This window comes from Arachis ipaensis, chromosome B8 (assembly GCF_059453495.1).
Source record: "Arachis ipaensis isolate K30076 ecotype BB chromosome B8, ASM5945349v1, whole genome shotgun sequence".
Classification (NCBI taxonomy): Eukaryota; Viridiplantae; Streptophyta; class Magnoliopsida; order Fabales; family Fabaceae; genus Arachis; species Arachis ipaensis.
The window spans coordinates 137,604,524-137,629,580 of NC_142443.1; the positions used below are offsets into that span (position 1 = coordinate 137,604,524).

Genomic DNA, 25,057 nt, shown 5'->3' on the forward strand with positions numbered 1-25,057 from the left:
CGTTCTATTTGTGAACAAATAAAAAATATTCTATAAACCATAAAAGCAAAGAAATTAAATTCGCACAATTTTTTGGTATATAACTATAGATATATACATCTCTTTTTATAGTAAAAAATAATAATTTTTTATTTTCTCATTTCTTATCAACAATTTTAATATCAAAAGTAAAAAAAATGTATATAAAGGTACACAATATAACATTTCTCGAAAATAAATTATCAAAATCCAATAGAGAGAGAGAGATTTTATCTTAAACAGTATTCAAATACAAAATTGATTTGTTCAATTTCAGATAACCAAATAAAAAGGTTTGTATTTTAGATTAATAATTTCACTTTCTCTTAATTATACGTTCATATCTTTTTCTAAATTATTTTTAATTCTTATTTTTATTTATCTTTTTATCATATAAAAAAGAGAAGTACTATGAGATCAGTAATTTTTGTGATTTGTAGCCATCAAATAGTTATTAATGATATTTTTAATGGTGTGAGATTTCATTCAATGATATAGGATTTTTTTTCAAAGATATATTTTTTATCGCATAAAAGAACTTTATACCTGGAGTACATTATGTTCTCCTGCAGTACATTATGTCAAGACAAATGAATTTTCCAATCGAGATGTTAAATAAAAATTATCTAATGGGTAAAGGAGAGAAAGAAAATAATTAAGAAAGGAAGAAGTTCCAAAGTGCTAGTTATTACTGTTCATAGAGAAGGTGGTCTGAGAAAATGATGTCGCCAGTATTCCTCCTCCAACAATATCGCCTGAGACAGAATTTTCCCAGGTTCCAAATAATTGTTAGGGTCTCTGACCTAGAAGATATCCTCATTGAAGAGGACAAGCCCATCACTAAAAAGAGGATGGAGCAAACAAGAGAGCCCACTCATGGACCTCAACAAGAGCATGAGGAAGTTCCTCATCATGAAATCCCTGAAATGCCTCAAGGATGCACTTTCCTCCACAAAACTATTAGGAGCAAATCAATACCTCCCTAGGAGAATTGAGTTCTAACATGGGACAACTAAGGATGGAGCACCAAGAGCACTCCATCCTCCTCCATGAAATTAGAGAAGACCAAAGAGCCATGAGGGAGGAGCAACAAAGGCAAGGAAGAGACATAGAGGAGCTCAAGCACTTCATGAGATCTTCAAGAGGAAGAACTAGCCGCCATCACTAAGGTGGACCCGTTCTTTAATTTCCTTGTTCTTATTTTTTCTGTTTTTCGAATTATGCTTTATGTTTTGTCTATGTTTGTGTCTTTATTACATGATCATTAGTGTCTAGTGTCTATGTCTTAAAGCTATGAATGTCCTATAAATCCTTCACCTTTCTTAAAATGAAAAATGTTTTTAATTGCAAAAGAACAAGAAGTACATGATTTCGAATTATATCTTGAAATTAATTTAATTATTTTGATGTGGTGGCAATACTTTTTGTTTTCTGAATGAATGCTTAAATAGTGCATATTTTTGAATTTGTTGTTTATGAATGTTAAAATTGTTGGCTCTTGAAAGAATAAAGAAAAAAAGACAAATGTTATTGATAATCTGAAAAATCATAAAATTGATTCTTGAAGCAAGAAAAAGAAGTGAATAGGAAAACCTTGCGAAAAAAATATGAAAAAAGGGAAATAGCGAAAAAAAAAAGCAAGTAGAAAAAGCCAGTAACCCTTTAATCCAAAAGGCAAGGGTAGAAAAAGGATCCAAGACTTTGAGCATTAATGGATAGGAGGGCCCAAAGGAATAAAATCCTGGCCTAAGCGGTTAAACCAAGCTGTCCCTAACCATGTGCTTGTGGCGTGATGGTGTCAAGTGAAAGCCTGAGATTGAGCGGTTAAAGTCATGGTCCAAAGCAAAAAGAGTGTGCTTAAGAGCTCTGGACACCTCTAACTGGGGACTCTAGCAAAGTTGAGTCACAATCTGAAAAGGTTCACCCAGTAATGTGTCTGTGACATTTCTGTATCCGGTGGTAATATTGGAAAACAAAATGCTTAGGGTCACGGCCAAGACTCATAAAGTAGCTGTGTTCAAGAATCAACATACTGAACTAGGAGAATCAATAACACTATCTGAATTCTGAGTTCCTATAGAAGCCAATCATTCTGAACTTCAAAGGATAAAGTGAGATGCCAAAATTATTCAGAAGCAAAAAGGCTACAAGTCCCGCTCATCTAATTGAAGCTAATCTTCATTGATAAGTTTGGAATTCATTGTATATTCTCTTCTTTTTATCCTATTTTGTTTTTAGTTGCTTGGGGACAAGCAACAATTTAAGTTTGGTGTTGTGATGAGCGGATAATTTATACCCTTTTTGGCATTGTTTTTACATAGTTTTTAGTATATTTTAATTACTTTTTATTATATTTTTATTAGTTTTTATTCAAAAATAACATTTCTGGACTTTACTATGAGTTTGTGTGTTTTTCTCTTATTTCAGGTATTTTCTGGCTGAAATTGAGGGACCTGAGCAAAAATCTGATTTAGAGGTTGAAAAAGGACTGCAGATGCTGTTGGATTCTGACCCTCCTGCACTCGAAGTAGATTTTTTGGAGTTACAGAAGCCCAATTGGCGTGCTTTGAATTGCGTTGGAAAGTAGACATCTTGGGCGTTCCAGAAATATATAATAGTTCATACTTTGTCCGAGATTTGATGGCCCAAAATGGCCTTTAAAGTCAGCCTAAAATATCTTGGCGTAAAATGCCTAAACTGGCACCAGAATTGGAGTTAAACGCCCAAACTGGCACCAAAGCTGGAGTTTAACTCCAGAAATAGCCTAAGCATGAAAAAGCTTCAATGCTCAGCCCAAGCACACACCAAGTGGGCCCCAGAAGTGGATTTCTGCACTATCTGTACTTAGTTACTCATTTTCTGTAACCCTAGGCTACTAGTATAGTATAAAAACTACTTTTAAGGATCTTTTTGATTTTTAGAACGTTTAGTCCTGAGACAATGGATGCTGGCCTCACGGCCATGCCTAGAACTTTTTCATTTATATATTTTCAACGGTGGAGTTTCTACACCCCATAGATTAAGGTTTGGAGCTCTGCTGTTCTTCATGAATTAATGCAATTACTACTGTTTTCTATTCAATTCAAGCCTACTTCTTCTCTAAGATATACTCTCGTACTTAATTTAGTTAAGTTAGTATGAAGGGGTGACCCGTGACAATCACCCAATCTTCGTTACTCGCTTAGCCAAGATCGCGTGCCTGACAACCACAAAGCAATCTACACGATGTTCAACGTAGTCATTGGACGACAGCTGAAGTATACTCTCTTGGATATCTAATACACGGACCGAGTCCGTGAGATTAGTATCTTCATGGTATAGGCTAGATCCATTGGCAGCATTCCTGAGATCCGGAAAGTCTAAACCTTGTCTGTGGTATTCCGAGTAGGATCTGGGAAGGGGTGACTGTGACGAGCTTCAAACTTGCGAATATTGGGCACAATGACAGTGTGCAAAAGGACAATGGTCCTATTCTGACGCTAGCGGGAACCGACAGATGATTAGCCATGCGGTGACAGCGCATATGGATTTGTTTTCATCTGAGAGGATCATACAGCTTGCCATGGAAGGAGGTAATGCATGGTTGGAAGAAAGCAATAGGAAAGCAGAAGTTCAGAAGCAACAAAGCATCTCCAGATGCTTATCTGAAATTCCCACCAATGAATTACATAAGTATCTCTATTTTATTTTCTGTTTTATTTATATTTTAATAATCAAAACCCCACAACCATTTGAGTCCGCCTGACTGAGATTTACAAGGATGACCATAGCTTGCTTCAAGCCAACAATCTCCGTGGGATCGACCCTTACTCACGTAAGGTTTATTACTTGGACGATCCAATGCACTTGCTGGTCAGTTACACGGAATTGTGAAGAAGTCTTGAAATCACGTTCTCCCACACCAAGTTTTTGGCACTATAGCCAGGGAACGAATAATCACGATTTCGCGTACCATTTCATCATGTACCCTTAGGGTCAGTTCTCCTTGTGGATTGGATTAGGAAGTTGGAATATGGTTGATGCTAAATTGGTAAGGTTTTGGTTAGGTTTAAAGGGGTTTGCAAGTGTATGTTTGAAAATTGAGACTTGTTGGTTTTTGGTAAAAATTGTGATTTTGGCCTAACTTTGACGGAGCATAAATTGGTCTCCAGAGTTTCGATTTGTGCCAAACTTATTTAGAAATAAAATTGGGTCCGAGATGTTTATGTCGTTCAAAGAACGGAGGAAAAATACTTTAAAATGAGGAAGTTATGCTCGATCAAAGTTTGGTGTACAAGCTGAAAATTCTGGACTTAGCAGCTTTTGAGGTTGCTGCATTGTATGCGTATGCGTACACTCCCATACGCATACATGCGCTTCGGGCTGGCCCATATGCGTACGCGAAAAGAAGCAATGCATACGCGAAATGGGCCAACATGCACGCTCACGCGTTCGCATGGCCCAGGAATTTTGCGTATGCGAAAATCCTCATGCGCGGCCAGTCGTTTCGGGTTGGTGCAAATGCATACGCATGCATGGCAATGCGTACGTGACATGGTCCAGATGCACGCTCATGCATACGCGTGATCTACACGTACGCGTGACCCTATTTTCAGAAAATATGACTTTTTTGTTTTTAAAACCGAATTTTAAACTTCTGAGCCTCCATTTGCATCATTAAGTCCTAAATCTTAATAGTATACCTAGTAGTGAGAAGAAACTAGGAAATGTGATAACTTAGCTTGTGGATGAAGTAAGGAGAGAATTATCAATGAATGATGAGTAATGATGATTGTATGAGTTGCATAGTATGATGGTGGAATTGTTGTGTGTGTTATGAGCCAGATGGCTGTGATAAACATTGAATTATGATTGGGTATGTATATGCATACGATTAATGATTAAATGATTATAATTGATTGAGGAAGCTTGAACATGTGGCGAGTATGCGGGGGTTGCCTATATGATTAACGAATGAATGTGGTGAATGAATTATGATAGAAAGTGTTGGATGTTAGTATGCTTGTGTTTTTTCTCTGGTTGTAAGGGTGACAGGGCACCGATACCCTCTAATGGTGACAGGGCACAGATACCCTCTAATGGTGACAGGGCACAGATACTCTCTAATGGTGACAGGACACAGATACCCTCTAATGGTGACAAGGCACGGATTCCTTCTAATGGTAATAAGGCGCAACAGAGAGACTGTGCCCGGGTTAGCTACCGACACGTCGGGTTGGCTTAATAACTAACAGATAAGACTCATCAGCTATTAGGACAGGCACGCATGCATTTATATGTTTGTTTGGTGTGATTTTTTTGGAATTCCTAATTGACTGCATAATTACTTGCTACTTGTTTATCTGTTGTATCTGCTTCCTATTTGTGATTTCCTTGCTTGACATAATTGTGTTTGCAATATCAAATTATCGGTGGCGGTTGGGAGGTTCGGAGGAGTTAGAAAGGGGAGTTTTAGTTAGACTGAAGGTCCTTAGTTAGTTGCCTATTTTCATTTCTCATGGTTTAGTTATGTTTATAAGCATTAATTATATATCAGAAGTTCTAGGATTGCCTTCGCCTTTCCCTGGATATTATATGTTAGATATGTGGGTACTGTTACCATACTGAGAATCTTCGGTTCTCACCCATGCGAATTTTGTGGTTTTCAGATGCAGGATGTGAGCTCCTCGCTGAGGCATGCTGAAAGCTTCTGATTTGGCAAAGATCTTTATCTTTTGGGCTTTATTTTGGTTATATGTACTTGCATAGATATTTATTATCTCCACTATTTATATATATACTATATTAACTCCTCTTAGAGGTTATTTTGAAAAAACAGGTTCTGTAATTCTGTCTTTTGGGTTCATTTTGGGTAGATTATATATATATATATAATTTTCTTTTTAAAGGTCGTAATACCTCGCCACCTCTATCTTATGACTTAAGCATAAGGCTCTGTATGGTAGGGTGTTACACATAGACTCATTTTAAGGAATAAATATATTAATCTTTTAAACAGAATTTTTAAATTAAATTTTGATAATAAAATAATATTTTCTATATCTTTGTTAGAAATTCCACTTAGTTTATTTTAGGTAGTATTTTAAATTTTTTTTTGAAATATTGTGTATAATTTTATTTTGATACTATTTTTTTTATGCATGAGTGTTTTGAGAGCGTACAACTATTAAAAAAAAGAATATTTTTAATAATATTAAATATTTTTAAAATTTATTTTATATAAAATCCTAAATAGAATAACACAAATAATGAAAAAAATATAATAAAAGAATCATTGAATAGAACGTGTATTAATTGAATTGTTACAATCCGGATAAAATTTTATAACACATATAAGACATTCAAAGTACAATCAATATATTATTATTGTTGTTGTTAATTTTTTATTTTATACCATTGTTTGATATTTATATAAATTACAAAAAAAAAATATAAATTATTTTATATCAGTAAAATATATTCATAATAATTTTTTTAAAACATATTTTAGATATAAATATATACAAGAAAATAAATATTTTTCATACACTGCATAAATACATATACTAATTAATTGATATAAATAATTAGAATAATTTATTTGATTTAATAAATTAAATGAAATAAATTAAAAAATATTTTTACCAGAATGCCATGTTAATTTTATTATTAACTGCAATAATCTAATTTTAATAGAGTATAATATAATATAATATAATATGATAGATTGATAGATAGATAAATAGATAAATTAATAGAAAGATAGATATTACTAGTTCATTATGCAACTTTTTTTTAAGCAATTACCAAGTAAATCCAAAGAATCGTAAAATTGGATTTATAATATAATTTATAAATCCTTTATTAGATTGTATAAAAGAATTGAAGGGATAAAACGTATCTAATCTTTAATTTTTAGTAGTATTGTAATTTTTGAGAAACTTATTTAATGTCAAAATTTGCGTATATAAAGTTGATAATTAAAAATTTTTAGATAATTAATTATTTTGATGTGATATTAATAGTTAAAAATTAAATTATTAGATGTTAATTTATTTAAATTTATCAAATAATTTAATGGTTCTCAACTATTTACTTCAAATCATATAATAATTTTTATCTATAAAATTTATAAAGATAATTGCATATAAATTTTCACTTTATTTAATATTTTTTTTCCTCATGGATATCTATAAACTCATCACAATTTAAAAAAAAATATTTAATACTTTTTTTCTTTAATTAGGACTTATAAATTCATCAAGAAATGTTTCATAAGTTACTTATTCTATTACTCTATATATAATTACGTACTATATGTAAAAGACATTAGAAAGAATTTTATTTCATAATTTTTTTTATTACTGTGTATTTTCATCATAATTTTTCTTTTATTAAAAACACAAAAAGAAAAGAAAGGAGAAAAAAAGACATTAGTCTAAACCATAAATTTAGAGTATAATTTAAATTCCAAACATGCTAAAATTAAACTTGACTCATTTTATTTTATTTTAAAACAAAATAAATAATAATCAACCGAGCCAAGAACCAATCTGTATCACTATTCATATAGGTTTACGAGTATTCCAGTGTATTTTTATAGAGTATGCAGCACATATGCTTCCACATAATTGTCTTCAATTCATAAATTTGTGCACTATTGTTCAAATATAGTGGACTTCTAGTTCTTCAAGCTGAGATACTTGAATCTATCTTTTGGTGGAGTGTTAGAAAACTTCCATGTAACTTTTCCATAAGTTTCATTAAAGTGATGAGTACCTGCTACATCCTCAATTGGAACTGCATCAGAAATTTCTTTTAAGACCCTTTCTTCAAGTCTCAATGCTAAGGCACCAACGTTTTGATCCAGATTCTTAATCTTGGTTGTTCCTGTAAAGGTGAACACAAATTTCAGCAAATAACTAAGAATATTATGTATAATATTTTTCATACATTATATATTAGGTAATGTCTAATTTGTACTCTAAAATTTTAACGTCTATCAAAATAATCTTTGACTTTTAGAAAGGATCGAATTGGTTTCTAAATTTATAAATTATGAATTTTGTTTGTCTTTAATTTAAGCGTCGTTAACACTGATATGGAAGTGTGGCATCTCTGACTGTAAGGAGACGTGGTTAAGACTTTAATATAATTAAATAGGTGTATTAAATTAGTTAATTAAACTCATTTTGATTAATTGATTTTATATTGGTATAGATATTAAAATGAACCTAATTAATAAATTTGAGATACATATTTGACCATATTAAAATTTTAATCATGTTATCTTCTGTTAAAAATGCCACATGAATATTATAACGCTCCAAGTCAATTGTATATTAACACTAGTTAAATTAAAGATGAATACAATTTATAAAATTTAAAGATCAATTTGGTTATTTTAAAAAATTAAAGACTATTTGAATGAGTGCTTAGAATTTTCAAAAACCAAATTTGATATTACATCTTATATATATACTTGAAAATGAAGAAAAATAAAAAGACATGTATAGTAATATTTTGTTATGTTACTGACCAGGGATAGGCGCAACATCATTGCCTTGTTGGAAAATCCATGCTAATGCCAGTTGGACAGGACTGCATTGGTGCTTCTTAGCAAGGTTTTCTATTCGCTCATATATCTTCTTGTTCTTCTCCAAGTTCTGTGCTTGGTAGCGAGGATGAGTATTCTAGTAAATAAAAAAGTAACCATCTATTAGACATTCATAATTTACTAGTCATGGAGTAAAAAGATAAGGATCAGATAAAACTTTAATTAATTTGTTTCATAAATATACATACCAAAAGACTATCAGCTGGAAGGTTTTCCACAACTCCTTTGCCACCAAAAAAGCCACGACCAAGAGGACTGTATGGTACAATTCCAATACCAAGCTCTCTGAAAAAAATAAAAATATTAGAAAAACTCAATCTCACATCATCACAAATAAATGAAATACACATTTAAAAACAACAGGTCCATGTTTTCCCTCTCTATCTTAAATTATAAGAAGTCATAAAAGTCCCATACCTACCTACTTCTATGAAATTAAGTAACTAAAATTAATCTGCAAAGAGGAATTATCTCTTCTTCAATATCACGAGTCCAAAGTGACCATTCCATTTGTACAGCAGTAATTGGATGAACTGCATGTGCTCTCTTTATTGTATCCGAGCTAGCTTCAGATAATCCAATGTATTTAACTTTTCCCTCTTTCACCAATTTCTTAAGTTCACCCATCTATTATAATACAACAAACTAGTTATTAATAATGCACCTAATAAGATAAAATAAGTCAAAAAGTTTTAGAATGTCATCCTTTTCTATTTCATAATATATAATTTTAACAAATTTTAAAAGTAAAGATATTATAAAACACAAAAAAAAGGTATTAAAAAGATTTCACAAGTATAGAATAATTTGTCCTATGTTCCAATTCATTTAATTTGTAAAACTATCAAAAGAAGTTCTTAACTGTGTCTTCTATAGAGACTGTTGTGTCCACTCTATGCTGATAATAGAGATCAATGTATTCAACTCCAAGACGTTTCAAACTAGCTTCGCAACATGAGCGTACATAGCTTGGTGTACCATTGATCTTCATATCAAAAGTATTCATATCTAACTTTTCAACACCAAACTTTGTAGCTATCTGGATCTTTTTCCTAGGGAGTTGCTTTAAAGCCTGGAAAAAAAATTTCAATATTTTACATAAGAAAACCTACAGAAACAATCAATTTTTAATTAGTAAAAACTTTGCTAACAAGAGCAATAAAAAAATGTAAAAATTCTTTGGGTAAGTTCCAGCCATACTTCTTGAATTTTACGCTATAGCATAGTTGTTAAAATTGGATCAAACCGATTAGTTCGATTAAAAAATCGATGAACTAGATTTTGAACTGGATTTTGTATTGGTCCGATTTAGTATACTGACCGCTTAAAGAAATAAACCAGTTAAAATCGATATGAGTCGATCAAACCAACATAAACTAGTCAAAATCGACATGAATTAGAACCGAATCGGTCTAGTCAATAACACAGTCAACGGTCAACTTGCACGTTAATGTGCGTCAGCAGCGTGCAGGGTTGAGAAATTTTAAAAATTGTATTGTAAGAGGTGGAAGTCAATCTTAGCTCTTCTCATATAAAGACCAAATTGATAACTATTGCACTAATATATTTTTTTGGTATCATTAATGCTTTTTATAGTATAAATTTTATTTTATATAATATCTTAACTAATACACATATATATACATGGAAATCCTTAACTCAATATTTTTTATATTCAACATTGTTTAAATTAATTATTTTTTAATTGAAGTACAAATTAATTAATTTTAAAATAAAAAAATATAATAATGAATATAAAAATAAAATAAAAATTACTTATTCTGAGAAGAAAAATAAATTTATATAATTATTTAATTATATAAAGATATTCAGACTTTAAAATTACTCTTTGAATATAATTCATAAATTGTTATTCTTATCGTGTCTAACTAAGATACTATTATAGTAGTACAGATTAATTTTATATCTATCTTTGTATTAGTTATTTATAGAATTCGAGACTTAATTATTTTTAAAATGTTAGTAAAAATACGTATTTCAAAATTTAATTTTAGGTTTTTGACTATTTTATATTTTTTATTTACGTGAGACTGGTTTTACCGGTTGGACCAGTAACCCATCGGTTAAACTAATAAACTAGTAAATTAGTAACCTGACCAGTTCGATCACCGGTTCGGTTTTGATAACTATGCGCTATAGTTTAAAAAACCGGACCGACCTGAACGATCGAGACGAAAAACAGGCGATCCCACTTCACGACCAATCCAAATTGGATATTGGATCAAGTAAAAAACAAAACCGATGAAAATCAGTTTGACTCAGCCTATCTTTACAAAAGCTTATGAATTGGCGAATTTGAAAAACCTATACTGGATCGGATTTTATTTTTTTTAAAAACTCTCCACCCCGAAAGGCCGACGTTGCTTTCATTTAAAAAGAAAAAAAACATTATAATGATCGAACCAACCCCAAGCTTTCTCTCACTCTCACTCTCACTCTCAAATGGCAAATCATAGAGCTAAGAGCTCATCTCACCTCACCTCCATTTTGTAAAACAGTAGCAGTTACCGGCTTACTGCCAGTCTGCCACTACAAGATCACATACCATACTTTCAGTTTTTAGTTCTTTGAATAAACATTACACTATATATTTTTATACTAAAATATTTAGATTTTTTTTTAAATCTTTATACATGTATCTCTCATATCACATGTGTTCTAATGTTTCTTTTATTCTTTTACATTTTTCTTTGTTCAATTAAAATGGCTAAATTACTCTCCATAATAAAGTCAAAATGCAAAGTATTGTCGTCACAATCAGACTAGACCAATCGATTCGACCCAAAAACTAATAATCAAGTCAATTTGGTACACTCTGAGAATTGGACATACTATTAATTCGGTCAACAGTAGTTAAATTTGCTAAAAATCGAGCGGTTCGCACAAACTTGATGGGGTTCAGGCGCAAGAATTGGACATTATACTCCACTGTACACTAGTACTGTTGGTGGATCATGCAAAGTATCTATTCTCACAACCAACTAAACCATCCAATTCGACCGAAAAATCGATAATCAAGTCAGTTTAGTTCATTTTACAAACCGAACTTACTATTAATCCGGTCAACAGCGGTCAACCTCACTAAAAATCAATGATTGGCACAAACCCAGTGCGGTTCAAGTGTAAGAACCATGCATGTCCACTGTACACCAGCAGTGCTGGTGGATGACATAAAATAGCTATTGTTTTGGAAATTAATTCCAAAAATAGCACTATGGGAATCGAATATGGGATCCTTTCTATGTTTGGTTGAAAAAAAAAAGAAATAAAGAGAAAGGAAATAGAAAGAAAAAAAAAAGAAAAAAATTGAATGAATTTTTATTTTTCTTAGAAGTATTTGGATAGAAGAAAAATATGAAGGAGAGAAATGTTATAAAAAGATAATTTTATTTTTATATTATAAAATATATTAAAAAAAATGAAGGAATAATATTAAAAATAAAAAAAAATAGTTTTTTCCTCATTTTCTTTTTAATATTTAAAAAACAATTAATAAGTCCCACCAATTTTTTTCTATTCTTTTTTTTTTCTTTAACTTTTTTCTTCAACCAAAAAATAAAAAATAATTTTTTTTATTTTTTTTCTCTTTTTTTTTTTTATTTTCCCTTCCAACAAACATAGTCTTAATGCCTAATCTTTAAGCAGTCGCACAAAGCGTCAAACCCCCGTGGGATTCAGACGCAAGAACTGCGCATGTGCACTGTGTGGATCACGCACAATTGTTGTTCTGGAAATTATTTAAGCACTCCACCTTTTCCACTAAGCCCCTGTCTCTTCTCATTATATAGTGCAATAATAATTTTATATATTTCAAAAGCTCTGTCCAAATTGTAGTTGTGTAGTTCATATAGAGCGTGGCTCTTGTTATATATATTGGAATAACTTTTCTTTTCTAAAATTTTTTTATTGCATATAATATGTTTTATTAATTTTAAAAATTGATTTTATAATCTTTTAATTTAAGTGAAAGATACTTACTACATTAAAAAATTTTAAATTCATTATATTATTATCTATATATAATTTATAAAAAACTGAATTTATTTAGATATTATTAGATTTGAGAAATGTGAAATATTATTTTTATCACTCAAATATTTAATAATAAATATTATATTTATTTTATTATTTAATTTTAATATATTATAATTTTATATATTCATTTAATTATTATTGGATTAATAGTTCAACCTGTGATTTATGGATTAAACTAATAACCTAATAATTTAGTCAAATCAATTATCGATTTGATTTTGATAACTATAATCCAAAGAGAATTTCATTATTATTGTTCTATTTTAATGAGTGAAGAGCTTGAGGGGTTAAAAATAACTTTGGATAACTTATTTTAACTTAATGTGGCAATAGAAACTCCATGTGCAATTGATGCAATACAATATAGAAAAGGTAAGAATGTATTTGGTATATGTTTTTAGTTTTTGTTTTATTTTTATTGTTTTCTGTTTTTAAAATTTTGTGGGAAAAAAAAGATAAAAACAAAAAAATTAAAAAACAAAAATAAAAAATAAAAATACATACCAAATATAGCTAAATATCCAAATTTCTTTTATTAAAAATGTAAGAGATTATATATATAATAATCTCAATGATGCCGAATGCGTAATTTTTTTAGAAAAAAACAAATTTATATCCTTAAAAATTGTAATTGCAAGCGAAACCTAAATAAATTTATGAAGAAGTATTAATTTACCTTTCCGACCAAAATTTCATTAGCATTGAGTCCATAAATATCAGAAGTATCAAAGAAGGTGATTCCTTTATTAAAAGCATGCTTAATAATAGAAATGCCTTCCTCTTCAGAAACACCAGCAGCATAGGCTCCAGTAAGGTTCGCGCATCCAAATCCCAACTTTGAAACCTTGCAAATATATGAGAGTAAATAATTGAATCATAAATTAATATATAAATGTTTCATAATATCCAAGTTAAAATATTTAAAAAGACAAAACTACAACAGTTATCTTTGACTGCAAATCCTTATATTAATTTGTATAAGATACATAATGCTTGCTGCACAATACCAATAAAATTATTAATTTATTATTATTAAAATTTCCACTTTCAAGATATACTTTGATTTGAATATAAGCCCCAGTAGATTAGAAAAATTGTTAGGTATTTTCGATCGGTGTAAATTAATCACTTTTGTACTGATATATTAATTAAGTGACAAATGATTAACGAATATTTATAACAAAATCACTTTAGTTTATATTCATAAATTGATTGAAAAGAATAATTTTTTTTTTTATTTTACTTTGAGAGCATCTAATAAATAATAATAACTAACTCAGTAGATTGATAGGTTATTCTTATCTTTTAAACTTTTAGAGTTTGAATTAGAATATAGAGTTTAATACCTCAAAGCCTTGGTTACCAAGTTTCACACGAGGAATATGGATGCTCTGAACTTCGGCCATTGTCTCTGTATTTACGTTACACAAAACAGAATCCAAATGGAGTCTTGACGATTATGTTTGAAATATGAACTTGTATATGTATGTATTTATGTAATACTTGTTATTAGTTTGGGATGCATGCACTTCATATATATGCTTTAATTTTGTTACTTCAATTTCTTATCTGACGTATGTGACTTTGATAACGACATTGTGTGTGTCAGCATTGGCGTTGATTTCATCACTCAGTATGTCACCATGAATTAGAAAAGTAAAACATTGCTCTTGGTTGATCAATGACTTGATCTTCTTTTATTTATTTATTTATTTTTCTCTCTCTCGCGCTCTCTATTTTTTTCCTTTTCTTTTTTAAGAATAATCAATCAATATATAATCCTTAGTGGAGAAAATCATGAAAGATTAAGTAGAATAAATACTAACCAACACAGGACGCTAGCACCAGGGGCCGAACTAGAAAAATAACTAAGTGGGGCCATAAATTTTCAAGTACGAGATTATTGAAGTTGTGTTTAATGTTTTAAAAATAAAATTATAAACTTGTTACTGGTACCATAAATTTGCAAGTAATTTCTTGGTTGTCATAATTTTTTATTTATTACACATTCAAAAGTTATCTTGCTTAAAAAATTTAGTATTACAAGTGCTTTTTTTTTAAGAATTAATTTAAACGAAAGCATCAATTCAGATTTTAAAAGTTATGACTTTTATATTTGGATTAGTTGCCATAATGAATTTTATTGTGACAGAATAAAATTTTAAAATTGGATTTTTTTTTCCTTTTTTCAAATGTTCATTATGATCACGACAATTTTTTTAGTATTTTGTTAGTAAAATAAAAACTACAAATATCGTGACATACGAATAGAAAGAGAACTATCTATATATGTATCATTAGTTTTAATCTAATGCATCTATCAAATATTAATATTTAAGGATGGGATTAAGTCATTAATAATTTATGAATAATTACAATTAGATCACAATTAAAATTTATATATAATAAACTTCCAACATTCTAGCTCCCATTTGGCCTTGGCCTAAGTGTATTCACATTTTCACATATTACATACTTGTTTTAATATAGTAAAATACTTTATGTGAGTTATAGCGGTCATGTAATTAAATATGAAATGCATTTTCTTCCATATACTATAACCACTAGCATTTTACTACACAAATTACATAAATAAAAAATAAAATTTTATATCGGTCCAATAAAATTTATAGATCATTATGTTATAACTCATAAGATAATATTATTTTAATTAAAAATAACAAGTTATTAATGTTCAAAAAATATATAAATAAACATAATAAGCTCAAAGTGTTAAGATCATTCAAAAGAACTAAGACTCATTCTATGTACATGTTCTTTAAATATCTTTGATCACAATCCTTTAGTTAATAGATTAGCAATCATAAGTTCTGTTCTAACATGTTCTATGGACATTTTTTGTTTTGGAACTTTCTTCTTAATGCCAAAGTACTTTATTTTCATATGTTTGGCACTTTTAGAGTATCTATCATTTTTAGAGAAAAATACTACTGTAGAGTTATCACAATAAATTTTAAATAGCCTAGCAATTGAGTCAACAATGCCAAGTCCTGAAATAAAATTTTGCAGCCATAAAACTTGATTTGTAGCTGATGCACCACTATTTAGTGGTGCATTTTATGCTGAATTGAGTGGATTTTATCAACTTTTCTCACATTTATTCAATGAAATGGCATGGTTTCATGACTTTCTCCTAATTTGTGCTTAAGAGTGAAAACATACTTTTTAGGCCTTTAATTTGCTAGTTTTAGTTCACCTTTGATTCCACTAGATGCCTTGATGTGTTTGTTAGTGAATTCATGTTGAAAAGGCTAGGAATGGATCAAAGGAGCGAAGAGAAAAGCATGCAAAGTGGATAACTCATGGAAAATCAAGGATTTGGAGTGCATTCATCGATGCGCACGGGTGGAACTACGCACACACGTGAATATGAAGTCGCATGGCGACGCGTACGCGTGACATGACGCGTACGCGGGGGAAGCAAAAATGCCAAGCGACGCGTACGCGTGACCCATGCGTACGCGTCGCAGCTTGCACATGACCTTATTAAAGTGAAAATGCTGAGGGCGATTTCTGAGCTTCGCAGGCCCAAATCCAACTCATTTTTTGAGCCTATTACATGCAGAATTCAAGAGGAGTGAAGGGGGAAAGTGATGACATGTCATCATGTCATGTTTTTCTATGCTTTTTTCATACAAGAAATTGATGATTAGTGCTTAAATATTGAATGCTTTTGTGCTTAAATGGTATATTTCTTTGATCTTTTAATTTTATAAATTTTGTAGGAAATAAATGAAAAAAGAAGCAAAATAGCACAAAATCAGCTCAAAATAAAAAAAGAAGAATTTTAGAGCACGCTTTGAAAATTGAGAACACTTTAGAACCTTAAGCCACACTTTTAAAAGCGTGGCCCATGACCATGAAACTTTGGCATATGCATTAATACTTATGCATGCATTAATAATTAATAACCAAGCTATTTCATGCATTAATGCTTATGTATGCATGCATTTAATTATGCAATGCATGAACGCATTAGCATTATTAAACAACTAAAAGCATGCATGCATGAAACATTCAATCAATAATGCCAATGAAATGAACACTAAATGAATGAATGAAATGCATGCATTATTAATTAAAGCCAATGGAAGAATGCATGTAAATTACAAAAACGCTAATGCATTGACTTTATTAATTATATTAATTAAAGTAAAGAATGCATTTAATTAATACCACCATGCATTAGCATTATTTAGAAATGAATGGAATAAGAGCTTAAAGCAGAACACTAGCGTTCATTAAAGCAACGGAACGCTACAAGCATGGGAATATTAAGTAAGGAAGAGTGTTCATTTATTTAAACGCTAGCGTTCACACAAGCAATGTTTTCGGGCCCTCATGCAAGGAAAAACAAGGCGCGGCACCCCCAAAGTGAAACAGCCAAGGTTCGAAGAGGGAACCTCACATCAAGGGAGTGCTACGTTGCAACTTCCAACTGAGCGCTATGGGCAAAAGAAAATTGGCACAAAGTGGAGTAGCCAAGGCTCGAAGAGGGAAACCAAGGCATCAAAGGAGCGCTACATTCAAAGACCAAACTGAGCGCTACACCAAGAATTGCTAGGCCCGGGAAGGAAGCATACAAGGCAAGTGAGTGCAATGCTTACTAACTCAACGGAGCGCTCCACTGGAGCATGGCTCCAACCCATTTTAAACCAAATGCACCCTGACTCAATTGAACTAAACCAATCCGGATCCACTCTTCTTCAAACCCAAAGCAAGCAAAATCCATGGACATCACTCAAAGGCACAAGGATCAGTTAGATTAGGAATTTCATTTAATTGTAATTTATTTTTAATTTCAATTTTATCTTCATTTTTGTAAAGCCTATATAAAGGCATCAATTCCATTTCATTGGAAAGGCTGGCTCTGCTAGAGAGCATTAGGAGTAGGTTAGAATAGAAAGCTTTCTTTGAAACACTTTTAATTTTCTGCACTCTTTACATTTCAAAAATCAATTCAGCTTTATGCAAATTTCCTTTCCTGAAATTTTGTTCTTCTACAATTTCACTTTTCCATTCACACTGAGCTTGATTTACATTTCCTGCACAATTTAATTCCTCTGCAATTGCTCTAAGCTTTGATCTACTGCTTCTTTTACTTTTCAGCACCCAGCCCCCTTTACATTTTGCTGCAATTTATTTTTTCTTGCTCTTTAAGCTTTTGTCCAATCTACATTCTGCTTATTTACATTTGATGCAATTTATATTTCTTGTTCTTTAAGCTTCTGTCAATTTAACTCCTGCAAGTGAGATCTGCTGAAATTTTACATTTATTGTCATTTAAGCTTCAGCTAATTTACATTCTGTTCTTTACTTTCACTGCAATTTATATTCTGCAACTTTAAATTCCCTGCACTTTACATTCTGTTATCAAATTTTCACTCAATTCACCAATGTTAGCTTAACTAAATTAATCACCCACTAAAGTTGCTTGATCCATCAATCCCTGTGGGATCGACCTCACTCTAAGTGAGTTTTACTACTTAATACGACCCAGTACACTTGCCAGTGAGTTTTGGTGTGGAATCTGATTTCCACCCATCAAGTTTTTGGCGCCGTTGTCTGGGATTGATTTAGATCAACAATGATTTAGTGGGTGAGAAGTCTAGATTAAGCATTTTCTTTGTTTTTGTTCTCTGTTTTAAAGTGACACCAAGGTGTTTGAGTTATTGCCTCACTAAGAAATTCTTCTCTGTGACATGAATTTCAATTTTCAATAGTGTTGTGTTTTACAAAATTTAAATGGAGTTCAACTCATCTTGTGATCAAACAACTTTTATGGGATATTACCTACCATCACCAATTTCTAATGGTGGCTGGGAATGTCACCAACAAATTACAGATCATGAGCACTCTAATTCATGGAGATATGTCTCAGAACCACAAGATGAGCAAGAGAATCATATGGGATACCAACCACCACCACAAAATGATTCATATCATTATCCTCATGGTGTATGGGAGTATCAACAAGGAATGAGGGAGTATGAACAATCAAGTGAAATGAACTATTTCTCAGAGCCACAAAGTGACTCATACTATTATGACACATACACAAATGATGGCTGGGAAGGAAAATGCAATGATTCACATTCTAATTATTCAAAGACATTATCACTTGATTATGCTGTCAGTACATACATGGAAGATTGTTCCCCCATGCCACAAAATAATCCACACTGTGATGAGTTCAATAATCACTCAAATTGTGGGTGGGAGGATCAAAACCAAACAGCATTCAACAGTTCATCTTCCACTCATCAAGAAACATAATCACTGGAGTATGCTTTCAATGAGTTCATGCAAGATTGTCCCCCAAGGCAACAAAATGATTCATACTGTGATGAATTCGGCAATGATTTAAGTTGTGCTTGGGAGAATCAAAATCAGAGAGCATTTGACAATTCATACTCTACTTATCAAGAGCTATCATCACTTGAGTAAACCTTCGATTCATTCATGGAAAGCTGTCAAACCTCACCTCCCAGTTTTTCATCTGAAAATTCTTTATCACTTAACTATCTCTTGACACAAAATCCCTTCCAAAACTCACAGTCCACACAAACTTCCATGAACCAAAGCCTCTTAAGGCTTGAAACCATGCTTGAAAGATATGAAAGGAAAGTATAGAGATCCTGGAATGACTAAGAGAACTCCTTCAAAAGCATGGAAGTGATGGTAAACCAATTGTTAAGTGTGAAGAAGGAAGTGGAAGAGCAAGAAGAAGAGGCCCTGGTGTCAAGCAAATTTTCAGTGAAGAATAAGGTGGTTGAAACTGAAACTGCACTTGAGATGACAAGAGAACATGAACCCTCACAAATTTTCCTGAACCAAAGACTCTCAACACTTGGATTTGTGATTGAAAAATATGAAGAGGAGATGAAGAAATCTTGGGAAGAACAACAAACCTCCTCCATGAAAGTGCTACTAAGTCAAATGTTGAGTACAAAAGAGGAAGTGGAAGAACAAGAAAGTGAGGAAGTCAATCAAGAGAATTCACAATCAAGTGAAGCAGAGAAGTACATAGAGGATGAGCTTATGGAGCCAGCAATTCAAAAGGCTCTGGATGAAGATAAAACTCCAATAATCACACAGCAACCAAGTCTTGAATCCAAAGAAGTGAAGGCAACTAACAAGAGCCCCAATCTTGTCCCTGATCCAGCAAGCAAGCTCAATCAAGCCATTTACAAAAGGAAACTTGCTGAGGAGAGGCTAAGACAAGGGACAATAGCTGAGTCTTCTCCCCTTTAAGGTCATTCCTCTTAACAAACTGGAAGAAGAGGAAGAAAGTGAAGAACATGTCAACCGTAGGTAACATTTCTTTTCTTTGCTTTGTTTATTTCCTTTCTCTGCTTTGTTTAGATTTCATTAAATTGGCATATGATTACATCCTAATTTTGGTGTTGCCCTGCAATAATTTGTTTTCAAATCTTTCTGGATGATTGCATCAAAAATGAAAATATCACACTAAGATTCTAAGTTTGGTGTGCCACTTAATTTTTTATGCAATTTATTCAGCAACACCACTTGTCTACATAATCATAATGCCCTTTGCAGTGTTATTTTTTTTCTTAGTTAGAAAATTTTAGTTTTCTCTTTGTTTTAGTTATTTACTTGTTTTTAATGCTTTCTTTCATTAACAGTTTTTGTTAATACATCACCAAGAGATCCTTATTCATGACAGATTCTTGGCTTGGTGATTGTACTTAACATATAACAGTTTCATTTGCTTAGTTTTAGTTTAAATAAATTGACATATGATTGCATTCTAAGTTTGGTGTTTCTATGCAACAAAATTTGTTTCCAATCCATACTGGATACTTGCATCAACTCCAAGTGAAAGTGTCACACTAAGTTTGGTGTGCCACTTATTTTCTTTATGCAATGTATCATGCACACCTTCTATGTTTGCAATCACAATGTCTCTGTCTCTCGTGCCTTGATTGTTATCCTTAATTTTTCTTGCTTAAAACACATGTACTACTAACATTTCATTGTGTAAGACATTCATGATCCATTTTAGCCCCATAGCCATTGTTTTAATTGTTGCTTGAGGATGAGCAAGCACTTTGAGTTTGGCAAGGAAAGAGGAAGAATGGGAGGAAAATGACAACAAGAGAGAAGATGAATTACAAGGTTGTAAAGTTTCTTTTCCTCTCATTTGTTTCCAGCACTTTAAATTGTATGATTATCTTTATCTTCTCTGTATGCATGTGTGGTATGAATAAGCATAGCCTGAATTTTGATTGTAACATGGTGCTGTGCCATTATGACTACCAACTTGAGTTTTGTGAGTTCAAAGCAGTAAAATATCACGATCATAAACAAACAAGGAATTTAAGAAGAATTTAGCATGTGCATACAAGTATTGGAAGGCTAGTATGGTTAATTGTTGCTCAATTGCATTAGATTTTATTTAATTGAAGTTTTCATCTAGGACATTTTGTGAAATCTTTTGAAATCATGAAAACCTTGAAGAAGCAAATACAATTAAAGCAAGAAAGAAAAAGGGAAAGAATGAGAAAGCTGAAGGCTCTGAGTACCAATGACAATTTCATTGTTAAGTACTTGTGGTGTTTATGTATCAAGCCAAATGCTTGAAAACAAAACACTTAGAAGTCAAGGCTAGGCTCAAGTGCAAAAGCACTCCCTCAAAGCTCAAGGTTCTGAGCATCAATGATTAGAGAGTTAAGAAAAGAAACAAATGAGCTTAATAAAGTTCTCTAATTAAATGCTTGTGGTGCTTATGTATCAAGTGGTAATAACTGCAAAAGAATACATGTCGCACGAGTATTTTGTGAGTTTCCTTGTCCACAACAATAGATCTTTGCCACCGTATTTCTACTAATTGCTTAAAAGAGCCAGTTTTTCAATTTCTTTAGGTGTTGTAAAGAATTCAGAAGAAAAACAAAAAAGAAAAGAATGAGAACGAGAATTCGAAGAAGAAAGAAGAGAATTAGACCCTCCAAAATAACGTAGTTTTATAACAGGGTTCAAGGACTAATTTATTTTGTTTTTCCACTCTGACCGCCATGTGTACTAGTTTAAGCCTTCATGTCAGTATTTTTTGTTTGTTATTGAAAAAAAACAAGATTAAGAACTGATTTATCTATCGAAATTAAGAGTTGAGGGATTTTATATATATATATATTTCAAAAGTTAAAAGATTAAATGTTCAATTCTAAAATTCTCATAAATTTGAGTAATTACTCTTAAAAATATATTTTAAATTTTATTTTATTATTAAAATTATTTTATTAATTTAATTTCTGTAATAGTAAAAATTATTTTATTAAATTTAATTTGATAGTAACAATAAATAACAAATAAAATCTAAACTTATTATTTTACTCTATCTAAAAAGCCTTTAGAAATCATACTAATATTATGATATTATTCTATCTCTCTACCTTTTTACTTTTGACAGCTAAATCCTAATTTTTCAATTCACGCTCCTTTTTCACCTTAGTATCACTTTATTCTCTTATTTCTCTCTATCTTTGGCGGGCACGGATTCGATACGCTTAGTATATTTACGCACCGAAATGCCAAAAAATTGTGTAGTGCACCGGTCAACCAAGCAGGCCTAAAATAAAAATGTTCATTTTAGTGAAGTTTTGTTTGCAATTACTTAGAAAATAGAGGGGTTATTTATTAATTTTTTAAATAAATATATTTAGTTTAGTTGTTAAAATTAGTTGGACCATTAAGTAATTATTACTGTCGCCTGCCTCCTCCTCCTCTTGGTTTTCTTTCTCTTCTTCCTCCGCCGTCACAAGCCACCCTTTTTATTATCTCCACCGCCAACAACGACTCAAACCTTTCCACTGCCTCTCCTACTGGCTCCCTCGTTGCACTACCAACTCTTCTCCTCCCCATTCAGACATGGTGGCTTCGGCATCGTCTTCTCCGGCACGCCCAAAGTTCATTGCCCACACTCCTTGGTTTCGTCTTAACAACCTTCTGCCGCGAAGGGCTAGTGTTCATCGAGCTGGCGCAATCGATAGGACTAGTATTCCTTGATCCACCACCACACCTTGGAGGGGAAGCTTGCTTATAGCATCTCCCGTCTCCATAAAAATCTCTATTTTCTACTAATTGACCACTATATATTCACCAGAATCTGCTTCAGAAGAATGCTCAATACAATTCATATTACTCCAATTTTTTAAAATTCCTAAAAATTTCAATACCCGAAATCAAACAAGATTTCAGATTCAGATTACTGTTCCAGCACCACAACGACCAAAATATATACAGATACGATTTCAATTTCAAATCACTACTAACTCCAAAGTTCAAAATTCTGAAACAATTCCAGTGATAACCATAAAATGCGTTGTGCGATTCAACTCTTCGACGAACATCACCAAACAGGGGAGAATGTGGTGGGTCATCACAATAGAAACCAACCAAAATGCCTCCCACCCTTGCTGTAGCAAATGGGCAGATTTCATTTATTATATTCATTTTATTAACTATAGTAATATACTTTGGAAAATTAGGTTTTTTAGACTAATTATATTTATGATAGTTAAATGATATAGAGAATAATTTTATTAATTATAGTAAAATGTCATGTGAAATTAATAATTTTTTAGAATAATTTTATAAGTTATAGTAACATAATTTAAGAAATTAATTATTGTTTTGAGTAATTTTATTAATGAGAAATTAATAATTATGTTAGATTATTTTTATTAATTATATTAATATGTCATGAAAAATTATTAATTGTTTAGAGTATTAATCATAGTAAGATGTTGTAAAAAAAATAATATTTTTATTAATTAAGATGTTATAAAAAATTAATATTTTATTAATTATTTAAGGTTTATTATTTAGACTTTAGGGTTTAGGGTAGGATTTTTTTTTCTTCTTATCCTTGATATGCGTCAATCTTTTTTTTTGAACCTTAAAATTTATTACATATTAATTTTCCATAGTATATTATCATGATTAATAAAATTACTTTAAAATTGGCATGAAGCAAAAGATGCTGCAAGCAATTGGACAAAAAAAATAAGGATAAGTCACCCAAGACAAAGAGGGAATCTGGAGATACAAGGGGAGGATCTGTGTGCCAAACGTAGGAGATATGACAAAAGCTCATAAGAGCAGATTCTCAATTTACCCTGGAACTACCAAGAGGTACAATTACTTGAAAGAGATGTTCTGGTAGCCAAGAATGAAAAATGACATAGCAGTACATGTATCCAAGTACCTAAGGTGCCAGAAAATGAAAATAGAGCATCAAAGGTCATTTGAAATGCTGTAACCCCTTGAGATTCCATAGTGGAAGTGGGAAGATATTGCCATGGATTTTGTGTCAAGCTTGCCAAGAACTAGAGCATGATTTGATACGGTATAGGTAATTATAGATCGACTGATGAAGTATACTCATTTCTTGCCTATTTGTATGAACTATTCCTCAGAGGAACTGACGAGACTATATATCAAGCAGATTATGAGGTTACATGCAGTGCCCATGACCATAGTATCAGACAGAGGATTCCCAGTTTACTTCAAGATTTTGGGGAGACTTTCAGAGGCGTTTGGGACACAATGTGTTTGAGCACAGCATGCCATCCACAAATTGATAGCCAATTAGAGAAGACGATTCAAACTTTAGAGGATATGCTGAGGGCATTTTTGTTAGATCAACCAACCAGTTGGGATCGTTATATGCCTTTAGTGGAATTTGCGCATAATAATAGTTACCATGCAAGCATCGGAATAGCTCTGTACGGGAAGAAGTGTCAATCTTTGTTGTGTTGGTATGAGGCTGGAGAATCAAGCATCTTAGGTCCCGAACTACTGGCAGAGACAACAGAACAGATCAAGAAAATCTGAGCTAGAATCCTTACTGCTCAGAGTCATTATAAGAGTTATGCGAATAAGAGGCATAAGCCTTTGGAATTTAAAGAGGGTGATAATGTGTTTTTTAGAGTTACTCTGACTATGGGTATTGGAAGAGCTATAAAGACTAAGAAGCTGAATCTCTATTATATCGGTCCATTCCAAATCTTGAAGAGGATTGTGCCAGTGGCATACCAGATAGCTTTACCGCCACATCTTTCGAATTTGCACGATGTGTTTCACATTGTTCAGCTTCGAAAGTATATCCCCAATATGACTTACGTGTTAGAACAGGAATAAGTTCAACTAAAAGAAAATTGATATTTCAAGTTGCTCCGGTCAAAATTTTTGATGTTAGTGTCAAGAGGCTTCGTAGAAAAGAAGTCCCGTTGGTAAAAGTAGCTTGGAGTCGAGCTAGAGTAGAAGAACATACGTGGGAACTTGAATCAGACATGAGGAAGGACTATCCCATGTCATTACAGGTAACTGAATTTTGAGGACAAA

The 25,057-nt window shown here is 31.8% G+C and overlaps 2 protein-coding genes across 2 annotated transcripts; one reads left to right on the forward strand and one right to left on the reverse strand.

Annotated features, from left to right (window-relative positions):
• Positions 1-7,315: 7,315 nt before the first annotated feature.
• On the reverse strand, positions 7,316-14,161 carry LOC148550011 (putative aldo-keto reductase 1). Its single transcript, XM_088496897.1, has 7 exons — positions 14,017-14,161; positions 13,356-13,514; positions 9,477-9,686; positions 9,072-9,241; positions 8,803-8,902; positions 8,537-8,690; positions 7,316-7,887 (listed from the first exon to the last, which is right to left on the reverse strand). The coding sequence occupies exons 1-7, from the start codon at positions 14,074-14,076 to the stop codon at positions 7,679-7,681; spliced, it is 1,062 nt and encodes a 353-aa protein (XP_088353023.1). The 5' UTR covers positions 14,077-14,161; the 3' UTR covers positions 7,316-7,678.
• A 9,631-nt stretch (positions 14,162-23,792) lies between these two features.
• Positions 23,793-24,547, forward strand: LOC148550012 (uncharacterized). The gene is made up of 2 exons (XM_088495900.1): positions 23,793-23,845; positions 24,130-24,547. The coding sequence occupies exons 1-2, from the start codon at positions 23,793-23,795 to the stop codon at positions 24,545-24,547; spliced, it is 471 nt and encodes a 156-aa protein (XP_088352026.1).
• The last annotated feature ends 510 nt before the right edge of the window (positions 24,548-25,057 follow it).